The sequence below is a fragment of the Xiphophorus couchianus genome, chromosome 16 (genome assembly GCF_001444195.1).
Source record: "Xiphophorus couchianus chromosome 16, X_couchianus-1.0, whole genome shotgun sequence".
Taxonomy (NCBI): domain Eukaryota; kingdom Metazoa; phylum Chordata; class Actinopteri; order Cyprinodontiformes; family Poeciliidae; genus Xiphophorus; species Xiphophorus couchianus.
The window spans coordinates 3,193,849-3,216,104 of NC_040243.1; the positions used below are offsets into that span (position 1 = coordinate 3,193,849).

Here is a 22,256-nt window from a genome sequence, read left to right on the forward strand (position 1 = left end):
CTCGTGGGAGCCAGGTTCGACAGCCTGAGGACCTGTGCGGGGCCGGGTATATAACTTCGGTATCCCAGTATCCCTGTTCCGGTAAAAGTAGTAGCGACCGACAGGCCATATTGCAATGCCATTGTGGAAAGCCTCGATCCGGATGAATCCAGTTGCATCTCACGGTCCGTCGCTCTTGGCGCAGTAGAACCCGTATCCAGCAGAGCGCTCCGGTGTCGAGGAAGTCATAGGCGTAGATCTCCCAGGTCCGATTCAAGAGGTCGTCTAGGGAGGAGTCGTTCAATTTGTAGGCTCGGCGTTCCACATACTTTTTGCCGTTGTCTTTGGCGAATAATCCGGTTCGATTCTGGGCAGAAGTGTCGTTGTCCCATGGCACAAAAATAGCCGTGGTGCTTGTATTCCAGCAGTTGAAGGTGGCATACTTGGAATGTCCATAAGTGACCTTTGTATGCGTAAGGTACCACGGTCCAACTCCGATGAAGTAGAAGATCGTAGCGAGAACAGCAGCAGCAAATAGCAAAGCAAGAAGCGTCAGCAGCCCTTTCAGGCAAAGGGATTTTCCTGTTATCGTAGTCGTTTTCCGCAGCAAAGGTTCGTTAGAGGTGTCCGAGTCGTCGTCAGCGTCGGTAGAGCTGTCCGAATCCGATGTTGAGTCCAGCCAACCCTGGTCTGTAGGCTTGCGCCTCATGCCGATAGCATCCATTCTGGCCAGATTAGTGATTCTCTGGGATCCGGTGCATCAGGCTTTGTGCAAATTTTTCTTAAAGCCTTGATACGGCCTTGGTTAGCAGGGTCCTTCGCAACGCGTCTGGTGGCTCTTCTGTGTTGCAAGGCTGTAAATATAGGAGAGGGGTAGGGTAAGTCGGGCTCCAACCCCCTCCACACCCACTTCCAGTGGAACACCCTCCAATAGTGCGGCCGAGGAAACGGGCCTTGGGCGGTGCCGTTTTTCAACGCCTGGTCATACCAAGATTCGTGATTGTACCCTATTGGGGCGGGTACTGAGATGTAGGTGTACAAAGGTTGCCCATGTAAAGTTAGTCTGGTGCGGTACCCCCAGGTTGACGGGGTAGAAATCCTCTGGTGTGGCGGATTGGGGTAGACCCTGTCTATTTCCAATTTCAATGGAAGCCTGGTGTTATTAAATATATAACATTCTGGATTCATTTCCCTCTTTACTATGGTTTTTGCCATACTTGGTGATGTGGTCCAAATAATCATGTCATTAAGTGAAATCTCACAATACAGTCCTTGCAGTGGTTCAAGGTAATGGGGACCCCACCGTATCCGTAGTTCGATCCCCTGTACCCTGAGATACACCGTATTAAAGGTCCATGGCAGAGATCTCGGGCACATAGGTGAAATTGATGCATAATGGACCGTGTTACTGGACCCTCGTCCTTGCCAAGCAGGCGGTGCGGTAGGGATGAATAAATGTGGCTTCGTTGGAGGGGGTGACGTGTACTCTTCACTTTCCCCCACCTGTTTCGTACACTGGAAATTAGTGGGTCGAATATATATGAGATACTTGAGAAAATATGCTTCGGTGAGCGGATTGGAAGGAGTGAAATCTTCTCTCGGCATATCAAGTAGTATAGAGGTAGTAGGGAGTCTTAGAAACGGACCTTTATCTGATAGTCCCGACGAGACTCCAACTCCTACTTTGAACATTTTGGTTACAAAAACCCTTGTACCTTTCCGTCTTGTGAGTTTCGACTGACGTTGGGACTTGGCGACTCGTTTTCCCCCTTCCGGTTTATCCGTTAGTCTTGGTTCTTCTTCCTCCATGGAAATGCTGAAGCAAGCTTCTGCCAGGCGTGGGTCTTGGGTTTCTTCTGAGGAGGCTCCGGTTCGGTGTAGGACACGGTGGCGTAATTCTGCTCGTCTGGCACCACTTTGATGGCTGCTCCGACGGAGTAGATTCCTTTAAAGGGGACGGTGATCATGCGCACTGACAGCTGAATCTGGCAGGAGGTGCTAGGATCGGAGGGCGTACCCGCTCTGTGAGCCACGCCTCCCGGGTGTTGCAATACTCCATCCCGAAACTGGGACTCCGCTGTTATCCAGTACAGGCAAGACTTTTCCTTAGGTCTTACCGCATTGCTGCCCCACCCGTCCACCTCAGTGGTGTAGTAATACATATCTGAGCAGCGTACCCCATCTTCCCTTGGCACGTCCGGTAGATCCACCACAGGAATTGTGCAGTCATTGATGACTTCCAAAATCAAATGTGCCCATGTGGTCAGCTCCCAGGGGCCTGTCCAACCTCCATTAACAGCTTGGTCCCTGGTGTCATCTGGGAGTGCACTTAGCCCCTCAGCTGATGGTTGGTACGCGTGAGGACGATGTACCCGGAAGATCACAGGGGAGTGGCTGGTGTTCAATGGTGGAAATGACAGGGATGTTCCGGCAGCTTCATACGGCCAGGCAGCATGAACAGAATCCCACAGGACATCATGGGGCCCTTCTTCCCTCCTCCACACCCATGGATCCGCTTCTTCTGGGGTGTTTGGGGGAGCTGAAGGTCCTGGTAATATTATTGGTATGGGGCTCCCGTGATTTGGTTGTACTTGTCCATATGTTCTGTAATATCGCAGCGAGCTGTAAAACCTCGTCACCTGCCATCCCTCAGCCTGACCTGTCAAAGTCAGTTCTCCTCTCCCCAGCTGGTCTTCGCAAGTAGAACAGTGGTGGAGATCGTCCCCATCCCAGACGCAATAACAGCTTTTTGGTTCTTCATTCTGCCAGCTCCATTGGGTCTCCAACTGAAGTCGGGGCAGGTAACCTACCCGGCAGTTCCCACAGATGGTGTTGTTCAAAACCGTAACCGGAGAGACGCGGAGATGTTGTAGTATCTCTGCGGTGGCTCCTTGTTGCCTGGGTTTCTCACGGCCCGGTCCCTCCCAGGTGATGGGGAGTGGGTTGTTTACTAAACAAACCGGACAGCGACTTTTAGCTCTTGCCCATATCAGCATCTCTCGCTCCTCCGACAGGACTCCCTTTTTAGCCCAATCCAATTTCTTCAGGGCTCGTCCTGCCCAAATCCCTGAAGGTGTTCTTCTAATTATAACCACCCCTTTCACGGTGGCCAGTCCGATATAGGGTGGAATGGTACATGATTCACTGGCCATTTCACCGGCTTCTGTTTCACTTTAGTCAGGAACTGGCTTGAGCTGCTCAACTCCTTGAATCCCTTTTCTTTTCAGCAATACTGTGTTCCTATCCAGTACTTGCTTGACGATGTCAGTGGTCTCAAACTTGGGTTTTACTGCTGCATTTACAGGTTGCTCTCTTGCTTTGACCCACACGCGCTGTCCCTCTCGGAATGGCACTCTGGGCGTCGGCTTCTCCTTTTTGTCGCTGGAGCTCCGCCCCACTTCCTTCGTGGTGAACGGCCGTTGGTTGAGCTCCATTGCAGGGGCGGGCCTCTCGGCTCTGCTTCTGTCGTTCAGGGCCTGCCCTATTTTCACCGCCTGTGTGCTCCAACTGTTGGTGTTAGCATTTTTAGCTATCCAGCTTTTCACTAACCCTATGGCTCGTTCTACCACTCCGTTAGCTTGTGGGGTATAGGGTGGAGAGTAAACTCGCATTACTCCAAACTTTTGGCACCATTGGTCAACCTGTGAATTACGGAAATGAGTCCCATTATCCGTGCGCAGCTCTTTCGGGATTCCCAGGGCACTGCATACTTGTTCCAGCATGCCGACAACACTGTTGCCGTTTGCTTTCCTGGCTGCTTTTGTAGTTACAAACCCCGACATAGAATCCACCAGCACTAAGAGGTACTTCTCACCTCTTCTTCCTGTTATCCCCATGGGGCCTGCAACATCCATGCAGACTGAACCCCAGGGGACCGTGCTTTTGATGGATAACCCCTCCATCCGCTGCCCTCGGCGACCTGCGTTGTATTGTCCACATACTTCACAGTCCCTTAGCACGCGTTGGACTTGTTTCACTGGGATCCAAAGATCCTGCTCCTCCAGCTCCTTACGGGTAGGTCGTACGCCTGCATGTCCAAGGGCCTCATGCACGCTCCGCACGACCTCAACCACGTACTCTTCTGGGACCTCCCGTCCTCTGGGAGTGCTGTCCCACTTCTCGGTACCGACAAAGACGATCTTTCTTTGCTGGACATAACAGTCCACTTCATCATTCCCACGCCAATGAGCTCCCTCATGCGTGTGTGCTTTTTGATGCTCAACATCTATTTCCAGTTGTAGTTTTAGCTCAGCAATCTTTTTCCACAAGTCTCTGTGTGCCACTGGCTTGCCCTTCGCTGTCTCGAAACCATTTTCTTCCCAAATGGCCAAGTCTTCTCTAAGGGCTTGAGCGCAGTAGTAACTGTCGGTTACTAACCTGGCATTCTTGATTTTCCTTTTCACCAGCTCCAGCAATCCTTCCAGTACGGCCGTTACTTCTCCGGCTTGAGCACTACCGGGAGCTTTTCCTTTCTGACGGCATTTTTCCTTGCCGTCTTGCTTCAGAATAAATCCCCAGTATGCCGACTGGTCGGACCCCTTTCTGGATCCATCGGTGTAGATTGTCCATTCCGGTTGTTTTGGCTTCTCAGATGTCTCTGGCGGTTTCTTCTTACTGGTGGGTTGTGCTGGCCCAATCTCAAGCTCCGGGTCCAGCAGGATGTCTTCCCATCTTCCCCACCGTGTGTTAGTTGCTTTAGTACTTTCCACGGTACCTTTTCTTAGATACTTATGAACTTGGCTCTGTGTGATGACTTTAACTGGTTGTCCTTGTGCTAGATCCTTCAGCACACCCCAGTAACGAGCTAACACCGCTAGCTCTTTCTCCTCCTGCGGATATTTCCTCTCAACAGAAGTCAGGGTGTAACTCCACAGGGTAACCAAGCCTCCATTTTCATTACTCACTTTGATCATGGCATCGTCATTCTCACAGCTGATTTCTGCCACCAGTCTTTCTGACAAACTTCTTGGCTCCAGTCTCACAGCTGCTTGAATGGCTTTTCTCAAGTCTTCCAGGTTCTGTTGATTCGCTGCTGTCCAAACCCAGGGTTTTTTTCCGTCCTTTTCGTCCTCCTCACTCTTTCTCAGGCATTTGTACAAAGGCTTGGCATACTTCTGATAATTGGGTACGTGGTCCCGGACGTAGTTGCATAGTCCTAATATTTTCTGTAAGTCATTCTCTGACTGAGGTGGTTGAATGTTCGTCAGCTTTTCTCTGTACCCGTCTGAGAGTCCCAAGTCCGACGTGACTTGGAAACCCAGATAATTCACTTGGAACTGTCCAAATTGACATTTCTTGAGGTTTAGCTTCAAGCCTGCCTTGGTGAGGTTTTCTACCACTTTTTGTAGTCTTTGTAGGTGTTCTTCTTCTGTGTCATCAGCAATAAAGACATCATCAATGTACACAGTTGCACCTACGTCCCCCAGTACTTCCATCACTGCTGACTGGAACACGTTTGGGGAGTTCTTGTATCCCTGGGGTAACCTTTGCCACACATAGCTCTTGCCTTTGTGGGTGAACGCAGTTTTACCTTGCGATTGTCTGGCGAGGCGTAGAGAGAAAAATCCATTTGCTAGGTCGATGCATGACTTGAACTTCTTGACTCGAAGAGTTTTCAGCGCTCCTTGGGGATTGATTAGACTGGCTCGGTTTGCTATTGTTCTCCGATTCAGGGCCTTGAAGTTGATAACTGGTCTCCAACCCCCTCCAGCCGATTCAGGTTTCTTCACCGCCTGGATGGGGCTGTTGGTGATCGGGTTGAGCTCCTCTCTGATGATTTCCAGGGCGCTCAGCTCCTTCACTATCTTGTCCATCTCCTCGACTGCTCCCGGATTCAGCGGGTACTGCCGAACAGGTGGATGAACCCCACCTTCGATGTGATGAACAAACTTGGGACCCAAATCCCCACAATCGTTCTTGAACCGTGCCACTTGCGCTGTAACGATGATCTCACGCAGCTTCTCTTTCCCAGCCGGGGAGAAGTCACTCTCTGCGATCTTCTGTTCTGTCACCGTCGGTATGTCAATCGGTTTGTACCAGTCCTGCTGCCCGGATCCGGTTTGGGTCGGGCCGACTTTCACCAACCTTGCTTTCAAGCTCGTCAGCCTTCGCTCTAGTCGGCGATGTGTGCCTTTCTTTTTACTGAGTTCATCTAAGTCTTTTACTGTGAGTAGATTGTAAGGACCTTTCACCCACACTACTCCTTTCCATGTCCCGTATGGCATTTCTTCTATTTTTCCATTAGCAAACTGAACCTTCAGGTGTCCTGCTGTTTCTAGGTCTTTGCGGGTCATAGACACCTCCGCTCCGGTGTCCACCAGGTAGGGTACTCCCTCCACTTTGGCGTAGATTTCGTCCCCTTCCCAGTAGGCATTTTCTAAAATGACCCGCGACCTGGACGCCATTACTTTGGTGACCCTCCGGCCCCGGCTTTACGGGACTCACGGAGGGCCGTCCTTTGTTCTGGGCTCAATTTCCTATATTCCTCATCCGTCAGGAACTGACCTTTCCCTGGCTGATTTTGTGAAGCCGGCGGGTTGGTCGGTCTTCCTTTTGGTCCTGGTGGTTTCTGCTGGAACGGCCGGTTTTGGAAATTGGATGGTGGTGCTCCTTGTTGAAACGGCCGGCCCTGGAAGTTGGATGGCTGTGTGCCCTGCGGGAACGGCCTGTTCTGGAAGTTGGATGGCTGTCTGATGTTGACCCTTCCAGGTGGCTTGGCTGGTTGGCTAGCCTCCTTCTTCCTTTTGTCCTCGTAGTACTGCTGCTCCAGGTCGAATCCCTGCACTGCCACATCCATCTGGGCCACGGTTGTGCTTCTCACTGGTAGTTTCACAAACACAATCTCTCCTCTTCGTCCCTTTGTCACCTCACGCAGTACCTTCACATACCTCGCGGGAGAAACGGTTTGCTTTAGTGTGTGCCAAAGCGGTTCCAACCGGCTTCCTTTGTCCAGCCGTCCTCTAGCCCTCTTCACCTGGGACTCTTCGTCGTCCATGTCCTCCAACACTAATCTCTCATAGTTACTCTGTGCTGACTCTGTTCCAACCATCGGGTCCGCAGTCACGCTGGTCAGCCACAACTTTTTGGCCCCTTCGTGGTTGGTGGTAGATAGCACAGTTGGCCAGACATCTTTCAAATACTCCTCATTATTTTCGTCTGGGTTTTTACTCCGAATCACCAGCCTTAGATTCTTTAGTTCTGCGTATGCATCTTGTCCGGTAGTAGTGGCCGGTGGCTGGGCTGACACTCCTTGTGGTCCCCGCGGGATCTGTGGTCCTGGCTCTGAAGACGTCGCCTGCGGCTCCTCTTCATCAGCCGACACCTCGTCCAGCTTCTGTCGAGTCTCCCTGGAGTACTTGTAGGCCGCTTTCTTCAGTCGTCGCAGCATCACATCATACATAATTCCCATGTATGCATTCCTGAAGTTGGTGGTCAGGGAATAGTGTGCTGTCAGGGTAGAGCAGGATGGTGTCATCAGGATGTTAGCCCACTCCCCGACTGTCGCTTCTACCTCGAGTAGCATCCTGTCTCCCAGCCTGCTGGCCCATCCTGCTGGAATCTGGTACTCTGTCTGACCGACCTCTGGTACATACGTACGCCGTCCGTCTTTAGCCTGTACGGGGCCCCAGGCCACGTCTCTCGCCAGTCTCTCAGAAGAACCCTCGATGTCAAAGGTTTCTATTTCTTTCTTCTTTCCTCGGCGCTGTCCCGTTCAGAGTGTCTTATGCCCTGTCGGTGGTTGCTTTGGGTCGGAGAAGATGCTGCCGTGATCACTCTCTTCTTCCTCTTCTTCAGAATGTTCGATCTCCTGTTGCTCTTCTCCTTCCTCCGAGTCGCTGATGTCCTCATACTGTTGTTGTCGAAGAGGTTCCCTCCTGGGGGAGTTTAGCGGTTGAATCTTGGCTGGTTTCATCGGTCCTACTTCTCTCTGGACCGTCAGCTGCTCATCCTTGACTCTGTCCGCGTTGGGTTGCCTCAGTTCACTGCTGCTTCCTTCGAATGAGAATTCTTTGACATATCTTGCGGCTTGGGACTCTGGCCCGACTGGTGCTTCCCTTAACTTTATCCTGATTGGCTCCATAACCTTGGCCTTGCCGGTCTGGGTGGTGTTTGAAACTCCACTCTGGGGTATTTTTAAGGGATATTTCTTAATCTCCTTTGCTGGGTGGCTGATGCGGCATTGTTCCTCCATTTCAGTTGCCATTCGCACACCTTGCTCCGTACGGAGTCGATGCATACGGGGGTCTACCACCACCACCACCTCTTTGAACACAAAGAAATGACTGTTGGTCTTGGCTATGTTCACCACTCCGTTCTCTGTGACCGCCCTGGCGGTGTCCCCTGGCAAATCTGCCGATCTTAGTCCCTGCACGCTCACCATCACCCTTCTCATGCTTTCGTTGCTGGCGGTCACCAGGCCCCTTTCGAGTCCATGCCACATCTTCTTCCGATACTCCTCCAGACTCTCTCCTTTCTTGTAAACATCAATTGGGACCAGAATTACGGCACCATAAGGAAGACTGTAGCCCTTCATCATCACTACGTCTCCTCTAGTTTTTTCACTACAGGAAGCCTCCAACACCTTTGAATCTTTTTGGTAATATTTCCCAGCTTGGTTTTTAAGGCTGCGTCGAAACTTTCGATTGTGGATCTGGTATCTATCATTGGTGAACACAATCAGCCCGTCACCTTCAAGTTCCCATATTCCTCCAATAAACTGGTAAATCATGAGTCCGGATTCCAGCCTTAAGCTGATGGTCTCTGATGGTATTTTGGCCAACTCTCGGGTGCTCCTCCAAACATCCGACTTCTGGGTCTTCTTTTTAGGGCGGCCGGGGTCCCATAGCTCCTCATCCGATTCCTCCCCGTCCTCGTCGGAGCTGCTGCCCGCTGGAGTCTTCGTAGGTGGCCGTAGCTGCCTCCTTTCCGTGCTGTGGACTCGGGGATGAAACCCGAACTCCCGACCCTGTCGAGGGGACCAATCCCTGGCCGCTTGCTCCAACTGTTCCTCAGCGAAACCTTCGATGAGCGATCCCTCGTGATTTTCCTCTTCTGACTGCTCAGAGGGGATCTCGTCGTTCCGCGATGCTCCCGGTCGAGCTGGGATATCGTCATCGCCTTCCGTCAGGTCTATCAGGTCCTGCTGATCTTGCTTCGGCTGGTTAGTTGGTGTTGTGGCTCTGCTGGGCAGTCGAGAGGGGGCCTCAGCCACCTCCGATTCCGCTTTGTCTGGGGCTTGCTCTTTTCCTCGGGTCTCTTTGAAGGCCGAAAGTCTCTGCAGAACCTCGGTATATTCTTTGTATTTGCGCACCCCACTGGCGAGAGGGTTCACCAGGATCCCTTCGATGCCCGCTGCCAATGTGGCTGTCTTCACTAGGCTGTCATATTTCTCGGAGGGGCTGTAGACCATCCGCAGCTCACCAATCGTCCATCCTTCAAGGAGTTCAGCAAACCATTCCAGCCATTCTCTGATCTCCGATTTCTTGGTTATCTTTACCGGGCATTTAACGACTCCCAGTCGGTGACCATGTTTAAGCTGTGTGCAAAAGTATATCCGAGTCTGCACCAGGTACTTCATTAAGTTCCGTGCCATGTCCTCTTTGATGGTGTAGTGAGATTCAAAGAAAACCCTCCTAATTACCTCAATCCAGGAATCCAATCCATCACCGAGTAATATCAACGATATAGGCAATTGTGATAATGTGGATTGGGAAAGATGGGATTGATGACTCTCTCCATCCCGGCTGATGTTGCTTGCCTCTTGTCCCATCGTTGGCTTTGGCAGGGGATCCAGTTCCCCTCTTTCTTCTTCATTCATAGTTGTCTTTGTCTTCGAGTTGCCTATCCCCCAAAGCCTCTCTTTGCGCTCTTGAGTAGGGATGGGTCCAGGCTGTGTTGGCTACTGGCTTCACTGTCTGGATACTATCACTTATCCTCAGTAGAAGCTTTCCCTCACCTGCATGCTATACAGTTACTGCAAGGGTTGTGACTGACGGCCTTATCAGTCACCGTTAACTCTATTCCCTCAGAGTTAACCATCCAAGTGAGCTATTCAGAATCACACTTCTGTCTTTACTGACTTGGTTTATTAGGGCCCGCCTACTTGGCTCCGCCCCACGTTGGGCGCCATGTCCGTTATCCTGCAATAGCTAGCCCCGCCCACTTCATCATAACCCTCCGGGACTGACTACTGACCAGTTCTCTGTCTAACAGGTCCGGAAAATCTCTAAGACCTGGGTATTACCCTAAAAGAGATCTATAAGAGATAATTTATTTAAACTGGTGTCGAAAGCGATTCGTCTAGCTCTAACTACCTCCAATCCAGAAGTTACGACCCTTTTCAGTTAAGAAACAGTCAGCTGAGTAGCCCTCACAGCTGCGTAATTCCAATAACCACTCCTGTTAACGGTAGCTCGCTTTCTAAAATATAACTTGCTCTTGGAACCGGCTAGATTAAATTTAGTGACTTGGATGTAAGTCCCTGGGTCATTATTTTACTCTCGCCAAAGGAAATTATGAAGCCTCCTTATCACTAGAACCATGTACCTTAGTTTTACCTTTATTAAAAGAACTGAAAAATGATTAAATGACTCAATTAATTCCAATGTCCACCAACCTCATTAGAATTTTAGAGTAAGAATTTATTAAGCAAGCTTAAGCAGGGATATGTGACATACAAATCAATAATCAATTGTATATAAGTCAAGAGCAGTGTAGTAAGATCAACATGTACAATCATACCCTCCTGTCTCTTTCCCTAACCTATGTCGCAGATTCTGAGATAGCTTTTTAGGAAGCGAGTTCAACTCATACCCAGTTGGTGGTGGATCTTTGGCAACAGGAACGTCCGAAAACCTTGGTCTGAGTCTTTATCCTTTGTGTGAAAAAATCCTCTTTAGAATGGAAGCAAAGTAGAGAGGGTTCAATTGCTTTTGAAAACCCAACTCTTTTATCCCTCCGGGACCTTTGTCCTTTCTCCAAGTCTGTTGCAATGTTTGGGTTGAGGTAAGACCGACGATCGAATCAGAAACCCGGGTTGGACGATTGGAACTTGTCTCCCTTTGGCGGCACGAAGCTTCAGCTTTTCCCGTGGCTTCAGGGTGTGGTCTGCTGTTGTTTCCTTGATCTGCTTCTTCGTGTTAGCTCTACTTCGGTGCCGCAGACAAAGAACAAGAACTTCTCCTTTTCCGTCTGCTTATATACAGTTCTCTGCCATATATGTGTATGGGGAGTGTTAGTTTACGTGGTTTCGGCCCCTCCTGTCTGCTGGCTGGGATGGAAAGTACCGTCCTTTCCTCAGCGTTGTTCTTAGCCAACCATACCGCCCCACCCATCCTGTGCATCTGGCCATCTGTTCAGAACTGCTTGCGACAGCAGGAACTCACAAGTTCCCCTTCTGCTTTTTCCCTTTTTCTTTTTAACATTAAAACCTATGTGCTTTCCTCTGATTAACTTTTAAACACAGTCAAATATTAAAAACTATGTGCTGATTTCCATTAAGCATTAATCATAAGCATTAATCACCTCTTTCACTTATTATAAATCATCAAACCTTAATCATTTCATTGTTGTCATGTTATTACAGATCATGATTCGTACACTTCAGAATCATTCAGTGAATCATTCAGTGATTACTTACATACAGTCATTTTACCTATTGTATTCATCCATGTTCAACTTAATCATTATCAAAACACTCAATCATTATAAATCAAAACACAAGATTGCTTTATTTCCTTCAGGCTTTCATGCACCTTTTTCTGTGTGTACCTGGATAGATCTCAAACCTCATACCAGTTTTCTTGACATTGGCTTTAAAAAAAACTTCAACGGAATAAGATTAGGGCCAACAAAAAATAAACAAACAAAAAACTTTATTAAATTCTAATCTCAGAATTTTGACTTTTTCTTATAATTCTGACTTTAATGTCAGAATTCTGGGTTTTTTTCTCAAATTTCTGTTTTCTCAGAATTTTTATTTTAATCTCAGAATTCAGATTTTTCTCAGAATTCTGGCTTTAAATTGTAATTCTGTGTCAGTCTAAAATCTAAATGAATAACTAAATATTCTTTGGCATATGTCATTTATGTTGTTAGTACATAAAAATAATCACATAACTTTATCTTCCTTGAGAATTTTTGTTTAATTACGAGAACATATTAGCAGAAAAGAAATATCTTGAAAAAGTTGTTTTATTGAGGAAAAGAGGTTAGATGCAGGATTTCATCAGGACCAAACAGACTCGGTTGTTTGCATGATAGTTTAAAAATCCTGGTATTGATAACAATTTGATTCAGATGTGTTAAAAGGTATTTAGTATTCCTATAAAGTATTTAGCATTATCTGTAAAACTCACACCAAAGTATAGCTTCACAAGATGCTCAACGATCCTCGTGTAAGTTTTTATTTTTCGTGTTGGAGTTCTCATAAAATTATGACTTTATTCTTGTAATTAAACTATAAAATATCCCGACCCTTGTATTTTGTCATATAGTTGATCTGAATTCAGAGTCCAAATAAACAAGATGGCCGCCCTGGGAGCGATGACATCACTCTGAACTATGGAAACCCAAGGAGTGTGTTGATAAAAAACATCAATATATTCCCCAAAATAAAATATTCTCAAAACAAAAAATGTAATCAATCAATCAAATGAATTTATCCCCCTAATGAAATTTTTTTTTTAATTTACAATCAGCCTTCCTCTGCCCGTAAAGAGACTGTGGGTTAACTCTCTCCAACTTTCTGTGTTTTTTCCCTGCAGGAAACTTCAAAGGAATGTGTAAACAGATAGACCACTTTCCCGAGGAAACGGATTACGAAGCGGATCCATCAGAGTACTTCTTACGTGAGTATCAGTCAATCCTCCGCCTGCGTCCCGCTCCATGTTGGTCCTCTGCTCAGATGGCGCCTGATGCTAGCGGTGCCGGCCGGGCCGGGCCGAGCCAAAAGCAGCTCGTCTGTCTTTGCTGCTCGGCTGTGTGTAACATAACGTGCAGAGTTACAGTCAGCTGTGTACCCTGTAAACACGGCACATCGATTTCTGCTCCCGTCCCCTTTGTGCAAGCAAGACAGAGATGCTTGTCGGAGTCGTTTGATTACAAATCCTAAACATCACAGCAGCTCAGGAAGAGCTGCACACCGAAAAAACACAACGTCTTACCAAGTGTTTTTGTATAGTTTCTACTGAAGATATCTGACTTCATTTGAAATAAGATAAAACTCACTTTCAGTAAGTTATCAAAGCTTTTTTCAGTCAATAATTATTTAATATTGATGGAAAAGTTCTAGTTTCATTAGCAGATTATTTTACTCATAACAAGACATTTCTCTCATGTTAAAAGTGAAGTAATCTATCAATATTATATCAATCAATATTCAGGAATTATTCTGGTAGTATTACAGCTTTTTTACTATTAAAACTTTATTCTTGTAATTTAAAGGTTTTAATTTTCCTAGTGTGGCCCTAATACAACAGAGTATTTATTATAAGAATAAAGTCATAATCAGAGGAGGGCAAAGTAACCAAAGACTGTAAGAGTAAAAAGTAACCGTCTAATAAATTACTGAAGTAAGAGTAAAAGAGTAAAACGTCTATTCAAGTACAGAGTAAGTGATCAAATTATCAATCATTTAATATTCAAAAATGACATCATCAGATGGGCCAAAATATAAAGTTAGGTTCAAATGTTGGAATTTTAAGAACCAAAATCACAATAATTCATATAAGTAGCATAAAATAATAAAATCAGGCAAAGTAAAATGTTTCCAAATCAGTTTCTTTCAATAAAAAACTTATGAAACTTTAACAGAAACTGCAGGTGAATTTTTGGTTAAAACATGTTTGTTTGAGAAAATCCAGAAATGTTACTGAAATAAGAGTAAAAATACTTCATAATAAAATTACTCTAGTACAAGTAAAAAGTAATGAGTAGTAAAATACTAAAAAATAAAGTATTTCAAAAAAGTTACTGAAGTATGTGTAAATAGTTAGTGCCCAACTCTTGTCTTCATATTGAACAGACTTTATTCTCGTCATTTCATGTTTTATTTTGTAGTAGCTCGCCCTCAGCCTCCCTCTTCAGACATGGGGACGTTTGGAGTCCCTCCAGGTCTTTCTCTCAGTGATCAGAAAGCGTCGCTCTGATCATCTCCCACTGCGGGCGACAGCCATGGCGGCCTCTCGCAGCGCCGAGCCGTGGAGATAAACCCGGCCAATTAGGCTGCGCTTGACTCAGCGCTCTGAGCGCTTGTTCCAGTCCGTCTGCGCGATGGAGAGGGGTTATTACAACGGTTCTGGTAATGGCTCTAACTGAGCCGGAGCCGCGACGGCGGGAGGTGGGAGTCGTAATGAGGCGTCCATCAGGGCAGGGATGATTCTTTGAGTGTACGTTAACCTCTCTGCCGCGCTCCTCCCAGTGGCTTGCCAATTAGGACATTTATATCCATAAATATTTCAGCCTCGTTCTTATATAGGTCAGGCCTCTCTTGATCGCCGTCTTTCTCTGCATCTCTTCACCCTCACACTCCTGCTATTGCATCGCACTTACAGTCATGGTGATTCATAACGTTACACTTCTGAAGACCTCGATTTTTTTTTTCTTTCTTTGCTTGGAGCACGATGGGGTCACAGGAGGTGGATGCAAATTTGTTGCTGTTGTTTATGAATTTCAAAAGGGACGATGCATATAATATGCCAGAGTTAGCCATCTGTAGTCAATATAAATATAAATACAGGCAAATTAACAAGCTTCTTTCAAAAAAAAGAGAATAATGATAAAGATTTTGTATTTTTTTTATCTAAAAATATATTGAGTCGCAAATTTAAAGACTAAGAAGCCATAAAGCACAAAAGTTCAGCTCAATAAACAAAGAATAAAAATAAGAATAACATTTTCTAGGAGCCATAATTTAATTTAATTTAATTTAATTTTAGGGGAGTTTTAACACCTGATAGTCTGAGTTCAGTTTGGGATCAAAATTACAACATTTGTAACATTTTCAGCTGCTGTGCTTCTCTTCCTCACTGCTCTGAGTCAAACGTTGGTCGTTGGTAAACTTGACGTTCACATATGCATTTGAACGGCACCAGAATTCATTTCATCTGAACCGAGACAGAAGTTTGTTGGTGGGCCAGAGTTTGCTTTTTTTAAAATTTGATTTTGCACACACGGCTTCACAAAGGAACTTTCTGATGAACTAGAGTTGGGTTAAAGCGAACTAAACGCGGCTGCACCTTAAGTTAGCAGAAAATGATTTAAAAGATTCATCCGTTCTTACGCTGTCTGGTATTTTATAGTTGTGAGAAATTTTGACTGAAAATGAAATCTGGTGGTCCTTAAAGACAATGATGGCAAATAATTTCACATTGTAACATGGAGAAAATGTGTTTTCATTAGTGAAATAATCTGCTGGAGGAACTGGAACTTTTACTTCAATATTAAGGAATTATTTACTTAAATCAAGCTATTTTGCAGAAAAATTACTTAAATGTTAGTTTTGTCTCATTTCAAGTGAACTAAGATATTTGCACTTGAAACTAGAGTGAAAATATTTATTTTAATACTTATAAAATACTATTTTATGTTTTATGTGAGACAAAATCATAACGTTCATCAATATTTTTACAGCCAAGTTAAACAAACAGCATCTTCCAAGATTAAACTTAAGAGGTTTTTATTTTCTTAATAGGAAATTTGAATATTAAATTAGCATCAAAGACAGACCCGTGATATTTAAATTGTTTGGTGTTTCCATAATGAGAAAAAAAAGAGACTGGTTGAAAGATTGGTTGAGTTACGCAACAACAAAAAAAGTCACTTCGGGTGAAGACCGGCCGGAAATGACATCACAGAGGAACTCGCTGGCCCAAAAATTGTGCTGATGTCATCACAAAGCGTGGCGAGGAGGAGAGAGAGGTTTCTGATGATGCGGTTGCCAAGCAGACAAAAAAAACACACACACACAAATCCTGACTTTATTCTGCTAAACACTCAAACGTTGATGAGCCGCCTGTGTGTGTGTGTGTGTGTGTGTGGTGTGTGTGCGCTCCGCTCCCCCCGGCAGCCAGGCAGTTTGCATATCCACGCTGGGTTATATAAGCCAGCTGAGGCACGCTGAAGCGCCAGTGGGTTTTTAGATCATGCCGTGTTGGAGCTCCCATCATCCGCTGCTCTACTGGGCGCTAAGCAGCTGAGAGGAGATGAAAGAGGGAAGAAAACGCCCAGTTATGCAACACGCTAATACTACAATCGCAAAACATGACTTCAACGAAACACAGAGGCCAGGTGAGGCCAAGTAGGACTGATTAGCTTAAATCTGAAATTTAATTGGATTTAATTATTCCGTCATCAGGATTTGAAAAAAGAAACTGCTTGATGAAATCCAGAAGAGTCAAAAATCATATAAATACAATAATTTGTTCCATTAATTCATGGAAATCCTCCAGAAAAGAAATGTTGACATGGTTAAAACATGGAAACAAATGAGTCTTTAAAATTGACAGTGAACCTGATACTGATAAATTACTAACAAAGTGGTTTCAGGGTGTTTTCACACCTGATAGTTTGGTAGATTTGGTTACATTTGGGAGGAAAATTGCAACATTTGTTCTATTTTCAGCTTGCAGTGTGAAAGTAAACCAAACCAATTGACAAACCTGTTCCCCTCCTTACCTACGGTGGCGCTCCACCAAGACCCACCGAAGGAAATGACACGAATACGACATGATCGCAACTTCGTTCTTCATGAAAAGTAAACAAAAGTGGAGCGGCGTCAATTTTAGCGATTGTAGAATTTATCTTGTTGGTGGTAAAAGACAAAGCTATTTCTCACGCTAGCGTTAAATTTGCATGTGTTTTGTTTGTATTTACCCAGAATCCCCTGCGCTATAGTCTGCTTCCTGGTTTTGGAGCGCTCTCCGCTCCGCTTGATGTTCACATATGCATTCAAACCATATGCATTTTTTCAAATTATTTTTAAAAAGCCTTTCTTGTGTGAAGTTTTTCTCTGTCTTATGTTTAGCTTAGCTTATTGTACACAATTAAAATACAGGTGAAACATATCAAAGGTATTACGTAATATTCACATTCTGCATGTTTTTGTGCTTCTATTTGGATTTTTACTGGTCCTAAAACAACCCAGACATTTTTTATCAATAGTTTAATGATTTCTGGTGTCTGGAATATGAGCCGTTTCAAAAACCTTCAGAAAGTAATGTCACAAATCAGAAGATACTGCCCGTTGCCTAGCAACCTCAACTGAATTCTGCCCGTCACCTAGTAACACAAGGGTGGGGGCGTTGATTTAAAGGTACAGAATCCCTAAAACAGCTAATTCTGAACTGAGCAGGCTAAAATGTCATTATCTAAGAATGATTTTTTGCAACAAATGTAATGAGCATGTTCACAGACCACAGACCTATCCTAACCTGTTCAATGAAGCATAAGAGGTCACCTTTAAGAAAAAAATAATCATAACAGTACAGGAAGAGGCAAAAGCCCAATGGGCTTATATAAACAAAATCCTATAATCCAACAATCACGCAGAAAAAATAAAATCACATCTACACAGTATTAATGGGAATTCAAATAAAATATGTAACAATGAAAAAATCACAATCACAGCTCTTTAACTAATAGTATATTATGGTTTTATGTTATTATGGTTTCCTTCTAATACTCAAAAACTGTTGTATGTTGTCCTAACTGGAGATTTGTAATTACCCTTAGGTGTGGTTGTGTGCCTGTATGTCACCTTTAGCCTGTTTTCAGTGGGTGGATGTCTAAACAGTATTGAATTATGGCAAAGCAACGAGTCCCACTGCTGCCTGCAGCCGTCTATCCTACAACATCAACTCCATTTTTAGAATATTTGATCCAAATATTTCAATCCGCTTGGCAAACGTTTCCGTCTCTTTCTTCTCTGTTTCACGCCGTTATGAGCTCATCCGGGAGTGTTTTCTGACATTGACGAGGCCTTGTCGCCCTCGGGGCGTCGCGGGGTGCTGGACACTGGCCTGAGCTGGCTTTGGTGTCGCCCGATAAAATCAATGGGTCTGGGGCGAGGGTGTGTAGGCCAGAGGCAGGGGGTGATATCAGCTTCCACAGCAGCCCTGCCTGGATGTGTTCGTTTTCAGCAGAACAGTTTACTATCTGTTCGGCTCCTCAGGCATCCCGTACACTGCAAAAACACAAAATACTACCAAGTAATTTTGGTCTAGTTTCTGGCGCAGAGATAAGATCTGCACCCCATATTGAAACAATTCGTGTGCCTAATCCATAAGGGCAGATCTATTCACTCTAACTCTATGCTTTATTATTACATATTTTACATTACATAAAGATTTCCTAACTTCACTTTCTGGACCATTTCAAATGTTTGTTGCAGTTTATTTTTACATTGTTTTGTCAGTTTCAGTTTATTTATTTTAAATCAGCCGTTATACTCCTAATTTCACTGACTGAACAAATTAAAGTTGTTTTTTCCATGGGCCACGTTTGGGAAGCTATTGGTGAATTTAAGTGTGCTGCACTGGTGCAGAGTTATGAAATACATTTTTAATTCAGTACATTTATGTCAGGGTTTATAAAAAAAAGTGTTTTAAGTTAAGTCAGGGCTGATTTTCTGTGTTTGATCGATATCGGCCGATACTAGATCTCAGACATCTTTATCAGTATCGGAAGTGAAAAAGTGGATCAGTGCATACCTCGCAAATATTTTAGTGCACCTAAAAATAGACAAAACTAACTTACAAGTAACTGGGAGCTTGTTTTGGGTAAATAATTATTTAATACAGATTTTAAATTCCATTTTTATTCTTTAGCATTTGATTCAAACTGTTTCTTTTGGAGTATATTTGTACTTTGTCTTAACCCTATAAAAGCACTTTAGTCAACGTGTTGCTTTTATTTGCTACCTAAATAAATTTATTGACATTTGCACTAGAAACCAGAGCAGAAACACCTGGGAGGTTTTTGTGTTTTTTCCAGTTCACTGTGTCACGGTGCGTTCTTGTATTTTCAGCGAATAACAAACTCGTTGACCAACACATAAAACACACCGCATAGAAAGGATGGACCAGTAAATTGATGGCCAATCATTTTTGTCCTGATTAAATGAGTGAACACCATAAGGTCCTCAAACTTTATGTTATTATAGGGGAATAAATAGGTTGTAAAACAGAGGTAAGGGAGTTCATCCTCCTGATAAGCAGAGATCAGAACAAATTGAATTTTACTAACTTATAATCTTCATTCGGTTCATCTACGTAACTTTACAGGTGAACATTTATGTAGCGGCCATGCCTCCAAGCAAGATTCAGGTCTGACTCTTTTTGCAAAAACATTTGCAGCCAAAAGCAAAGTTGAAGAAAAAATATCCAGTCTACACATTGCACAGCTCAAAGAATAAATCCTGTATAAATTAAGTAACTGAAATGTGCTTTCAGGGTTACAGACGGGCGTATTATCTTTTCATTTACTCCAGCTTGGATGCATCATAGAAAAGATAATTACTGAGCTTTCACTCAGCTTTCTTTGAACCCCCAGCGCTTTCTCATGGTATTTTATTTAGAGCTTTGAAGCAGAAATGTATGCTTTTGTTCTAAAGTAGCCAAACAGATCTCTACCTGCAACTTTAAAGTCTAGCCTTTAACTTTTTTCTGATTTGCGGGTGCAAATTGTTTGAATGCAAAAAGTTTATGAGTCCATTATTTTTAAGGTGTTTTCACACCTGGTAGTCCAGTTGATTCGGTTCAATTTGGGACCCGAAGTTGCAATATTTGTTACATTTTCAGCTGCTGTGGTTCACTTCCACACTGCATTGTGTCAAATGAACTGAACATTTAAAAAACTTGTTCCCCTCCTTGCCTATGGGGGCGCTGCACCAGGAACCACTGGAGGAAACGACAAAAACCCACTGAGCTCAACTTCCTTCATCACTAAATGTAAACAAAAATGGAGTGGAGGATTTCTCTTTTCAAAGCCATGGAGCCAGGAGCACTAGACTTGTGCATTTGTTTTGGTTGTATTTACCCAGAATTCCCTGCGCTGTAGTCCACTTCCTGCTTTTGGAACGGTCTCGTTCACATATGCATTCAAATCACGCCAATGGTCACTTCAACCGAATTAGAGTTTGATTAAAGCAGACGAACCAAAGCTCTCTGGTCCTTCAACTCTCAAATACGTATGTGAACATCAAGCAGCCTGGAGACCGCTCCAAAAGCAGGAAGTGGACTACAGCGCAGGGAATTCTGGGTAAATACAACCAAAAGAAACGTGACAATCAAGAAAAATCCTACAACTACTAAAATCTGACCCCAGTTCATTTTTGTTTACAGTTTGTAAAGAAGAAAGTGTCTTCTTCAGTGGTTTTCATGTCATTTCCTTCTGTGGTTCTTGGTGCAGCGCCACCCCAGGCGAGGAGGGAAACTGGTTTTTCAACTAGTTTGGATTGTTTGACACAGATCAGTGTGAAAGAGAACCAGTGCAGCTGGAAATGTAACAAATGTTGCAACTTTGGTCCCCGATTGAACCGAGTCTACTGACCTGTCAGGTGTGAAAACAGCCTCAGGCTCCAGGAGCTTTCTAGGTTTGCAGCAGGTAGACGGACTCTGCAGAAACTCTGCCGTCCCTTCGCCTCAGGAAAGTTGTTAATAAAGAGACATTTGTTTCTGATGCAGCCACCAGTCTACTACCACAACCCACACAATCCCTTCAGCTCAGTGATGTGTGGGTACCAGCAGCGGAAACAGGTGTAAGGATACATTATCTGCCGTTCTGCTTTTCTTTTCTTTTTTATTTCACCAAACATTATCACCCCTAAATGCTGCAAATGTGTTAGGAAGATTTAGGGTTGTATTTTATTTGAAGAAATATCACCAAGTCTAATGGGACTCTAAGAAATTTAACCCAAAGCCGACTTCTGATCTGCTCATCTGTATATAAATAGAGAACATTGCTGTAGTGTAAAAGTGTTTTGAGTTGTTGTCATGTCAAGAGAAGTGATATATAAAGTTTAGCCCATTTCTATTAATTTCCCCCTCAGGTTAGAATGTGCAAAACTCTTGCAAACTGCAAAAAATGAGAAAAAAGGAGTGAATTCTTGTTGCCTTTGCAGATCCCTGGTTTCTGCTTTTTCTGCTCCTCTTTAAATCTAATCTGGTTGCATATTTAGAAAAACACAATGCACTGCAAAAACACAAAATCTTATCAAGTACTTTTGGTTTAGTTTCAGGGTTTCCAACAGAAAACTCACTGAGCCTGATGGTTAAGGCAGTCATCCAGCATGTTTTTTAGTTAAAAATGTTCACCGTTGACAGGAAATTTGAAAATATCAGTAGGTAATTATGTGCTATTGGGAGATATTATTAACAATGCCTAAACACGAAGTCTTAAAAATGGTAAACAATAAAAAATCTAAAATAAATAAATGAAGTTTAGTCTGGCGGGGCATAAATAAAGCCTGGTGGCCCGCCAGGTTTATAAAACATGGAAAACCCTGAGTTTCTAGTGCAAATATCTTCACATACTTGAAATGGGACAAAACTAACTGACAAGTATCTTTTCAGCAAGATATAAGAGCTTGTTTTAAGTAAATAATTCCTTAATATTGATTTTTTAAAAGTACTAGTTCCATCGGCAGATTATTTCAGTTAACACCTGGGAAAATGTCATTATAAGTGAAATAATCTGCCAGCGGAATTAGTCATTTTTAAAAATAAATATTAACGAATTATTGACTAAAAACCAGATCCTATATCTTGCTGAAAAGACACTTGTCAGTTAGTTTAGTCTTATTTCAAGTGGACTGAGATATCTGCACTAGAAACTAGACAAAAATGTTTGGTAAGATTTTGTGTTATTGCAATAAGAGTGAGTCGCTCCTGAATGGCTGCCAGAGGAGATTCGAAGATTTCTCAAACAATCATAAAATAATCAATGAACGTTTTTCAGGAAGGAATAACATTACATCAAATAAGCCAATTTTACACAATATTACTCCTTTAAATGTTTCAGATTATCGAGCAATTGATAAAACTATCTTCTCTAACTCTAAGGTGATATCATCTGATGAGTAATAGACTGAAAAATGAATAAAGAGATTATTACACTTTCAGGAAAACGCAGCACAGGAAGAGAAAACGACTGGAGGTGTCCTCAGTGTCCCGTTGGAACATCTGTGCTGCTACTTCACAAATATCCCCACCGACATTTCCATCCATTATTTTCTGATCAGCTCCAGTCAAAATCTACTTCTGCTTTGAGGTGTGTAGTTA

The 22,256-nt window shown here is 44.0% G+C and overlaps 1 protein-coding gene and 1 long non-coding RNA gene across 2 annotated transcripts in view; one reads left to right on the forward strand and one right to left on the reverse strand.

Moving 5' to 3' along the window:
* The window catches only part of cacng2a (calcium channel, voltage-dependent, gamma subunit 2a), a 74,436-nt gene that overhangs the window by 40,239 nt on the left and 11,941 nt on the right, over positions 1-22,256 (forward strand). The window contains exon 2 of the mRNA XM_028043090.1: positions 12,744-12,827. Within this exon, the coding sequence (XP_027898891.1) occupies positions 12,744-12,827 (84 nt within the window). The remainder of the gene's footprint in view (positions 1-12,743; positions 12,828-22,256) is intronic.
* On the reverse strand, positions 15,999-16,979 carry LOC114160487 (uncharacterized). Its single transcript, XR_003598776.1, has 3 exons — positions 16,852-16,979; positions 16,654-16,721; positions 15,999-16,171 (listed from the first exon to the last, which is right to left on the reverse strand). It is a non-coding gene; the product is annotated as an uncharacterized LOC114160487 (long non-coding RNA).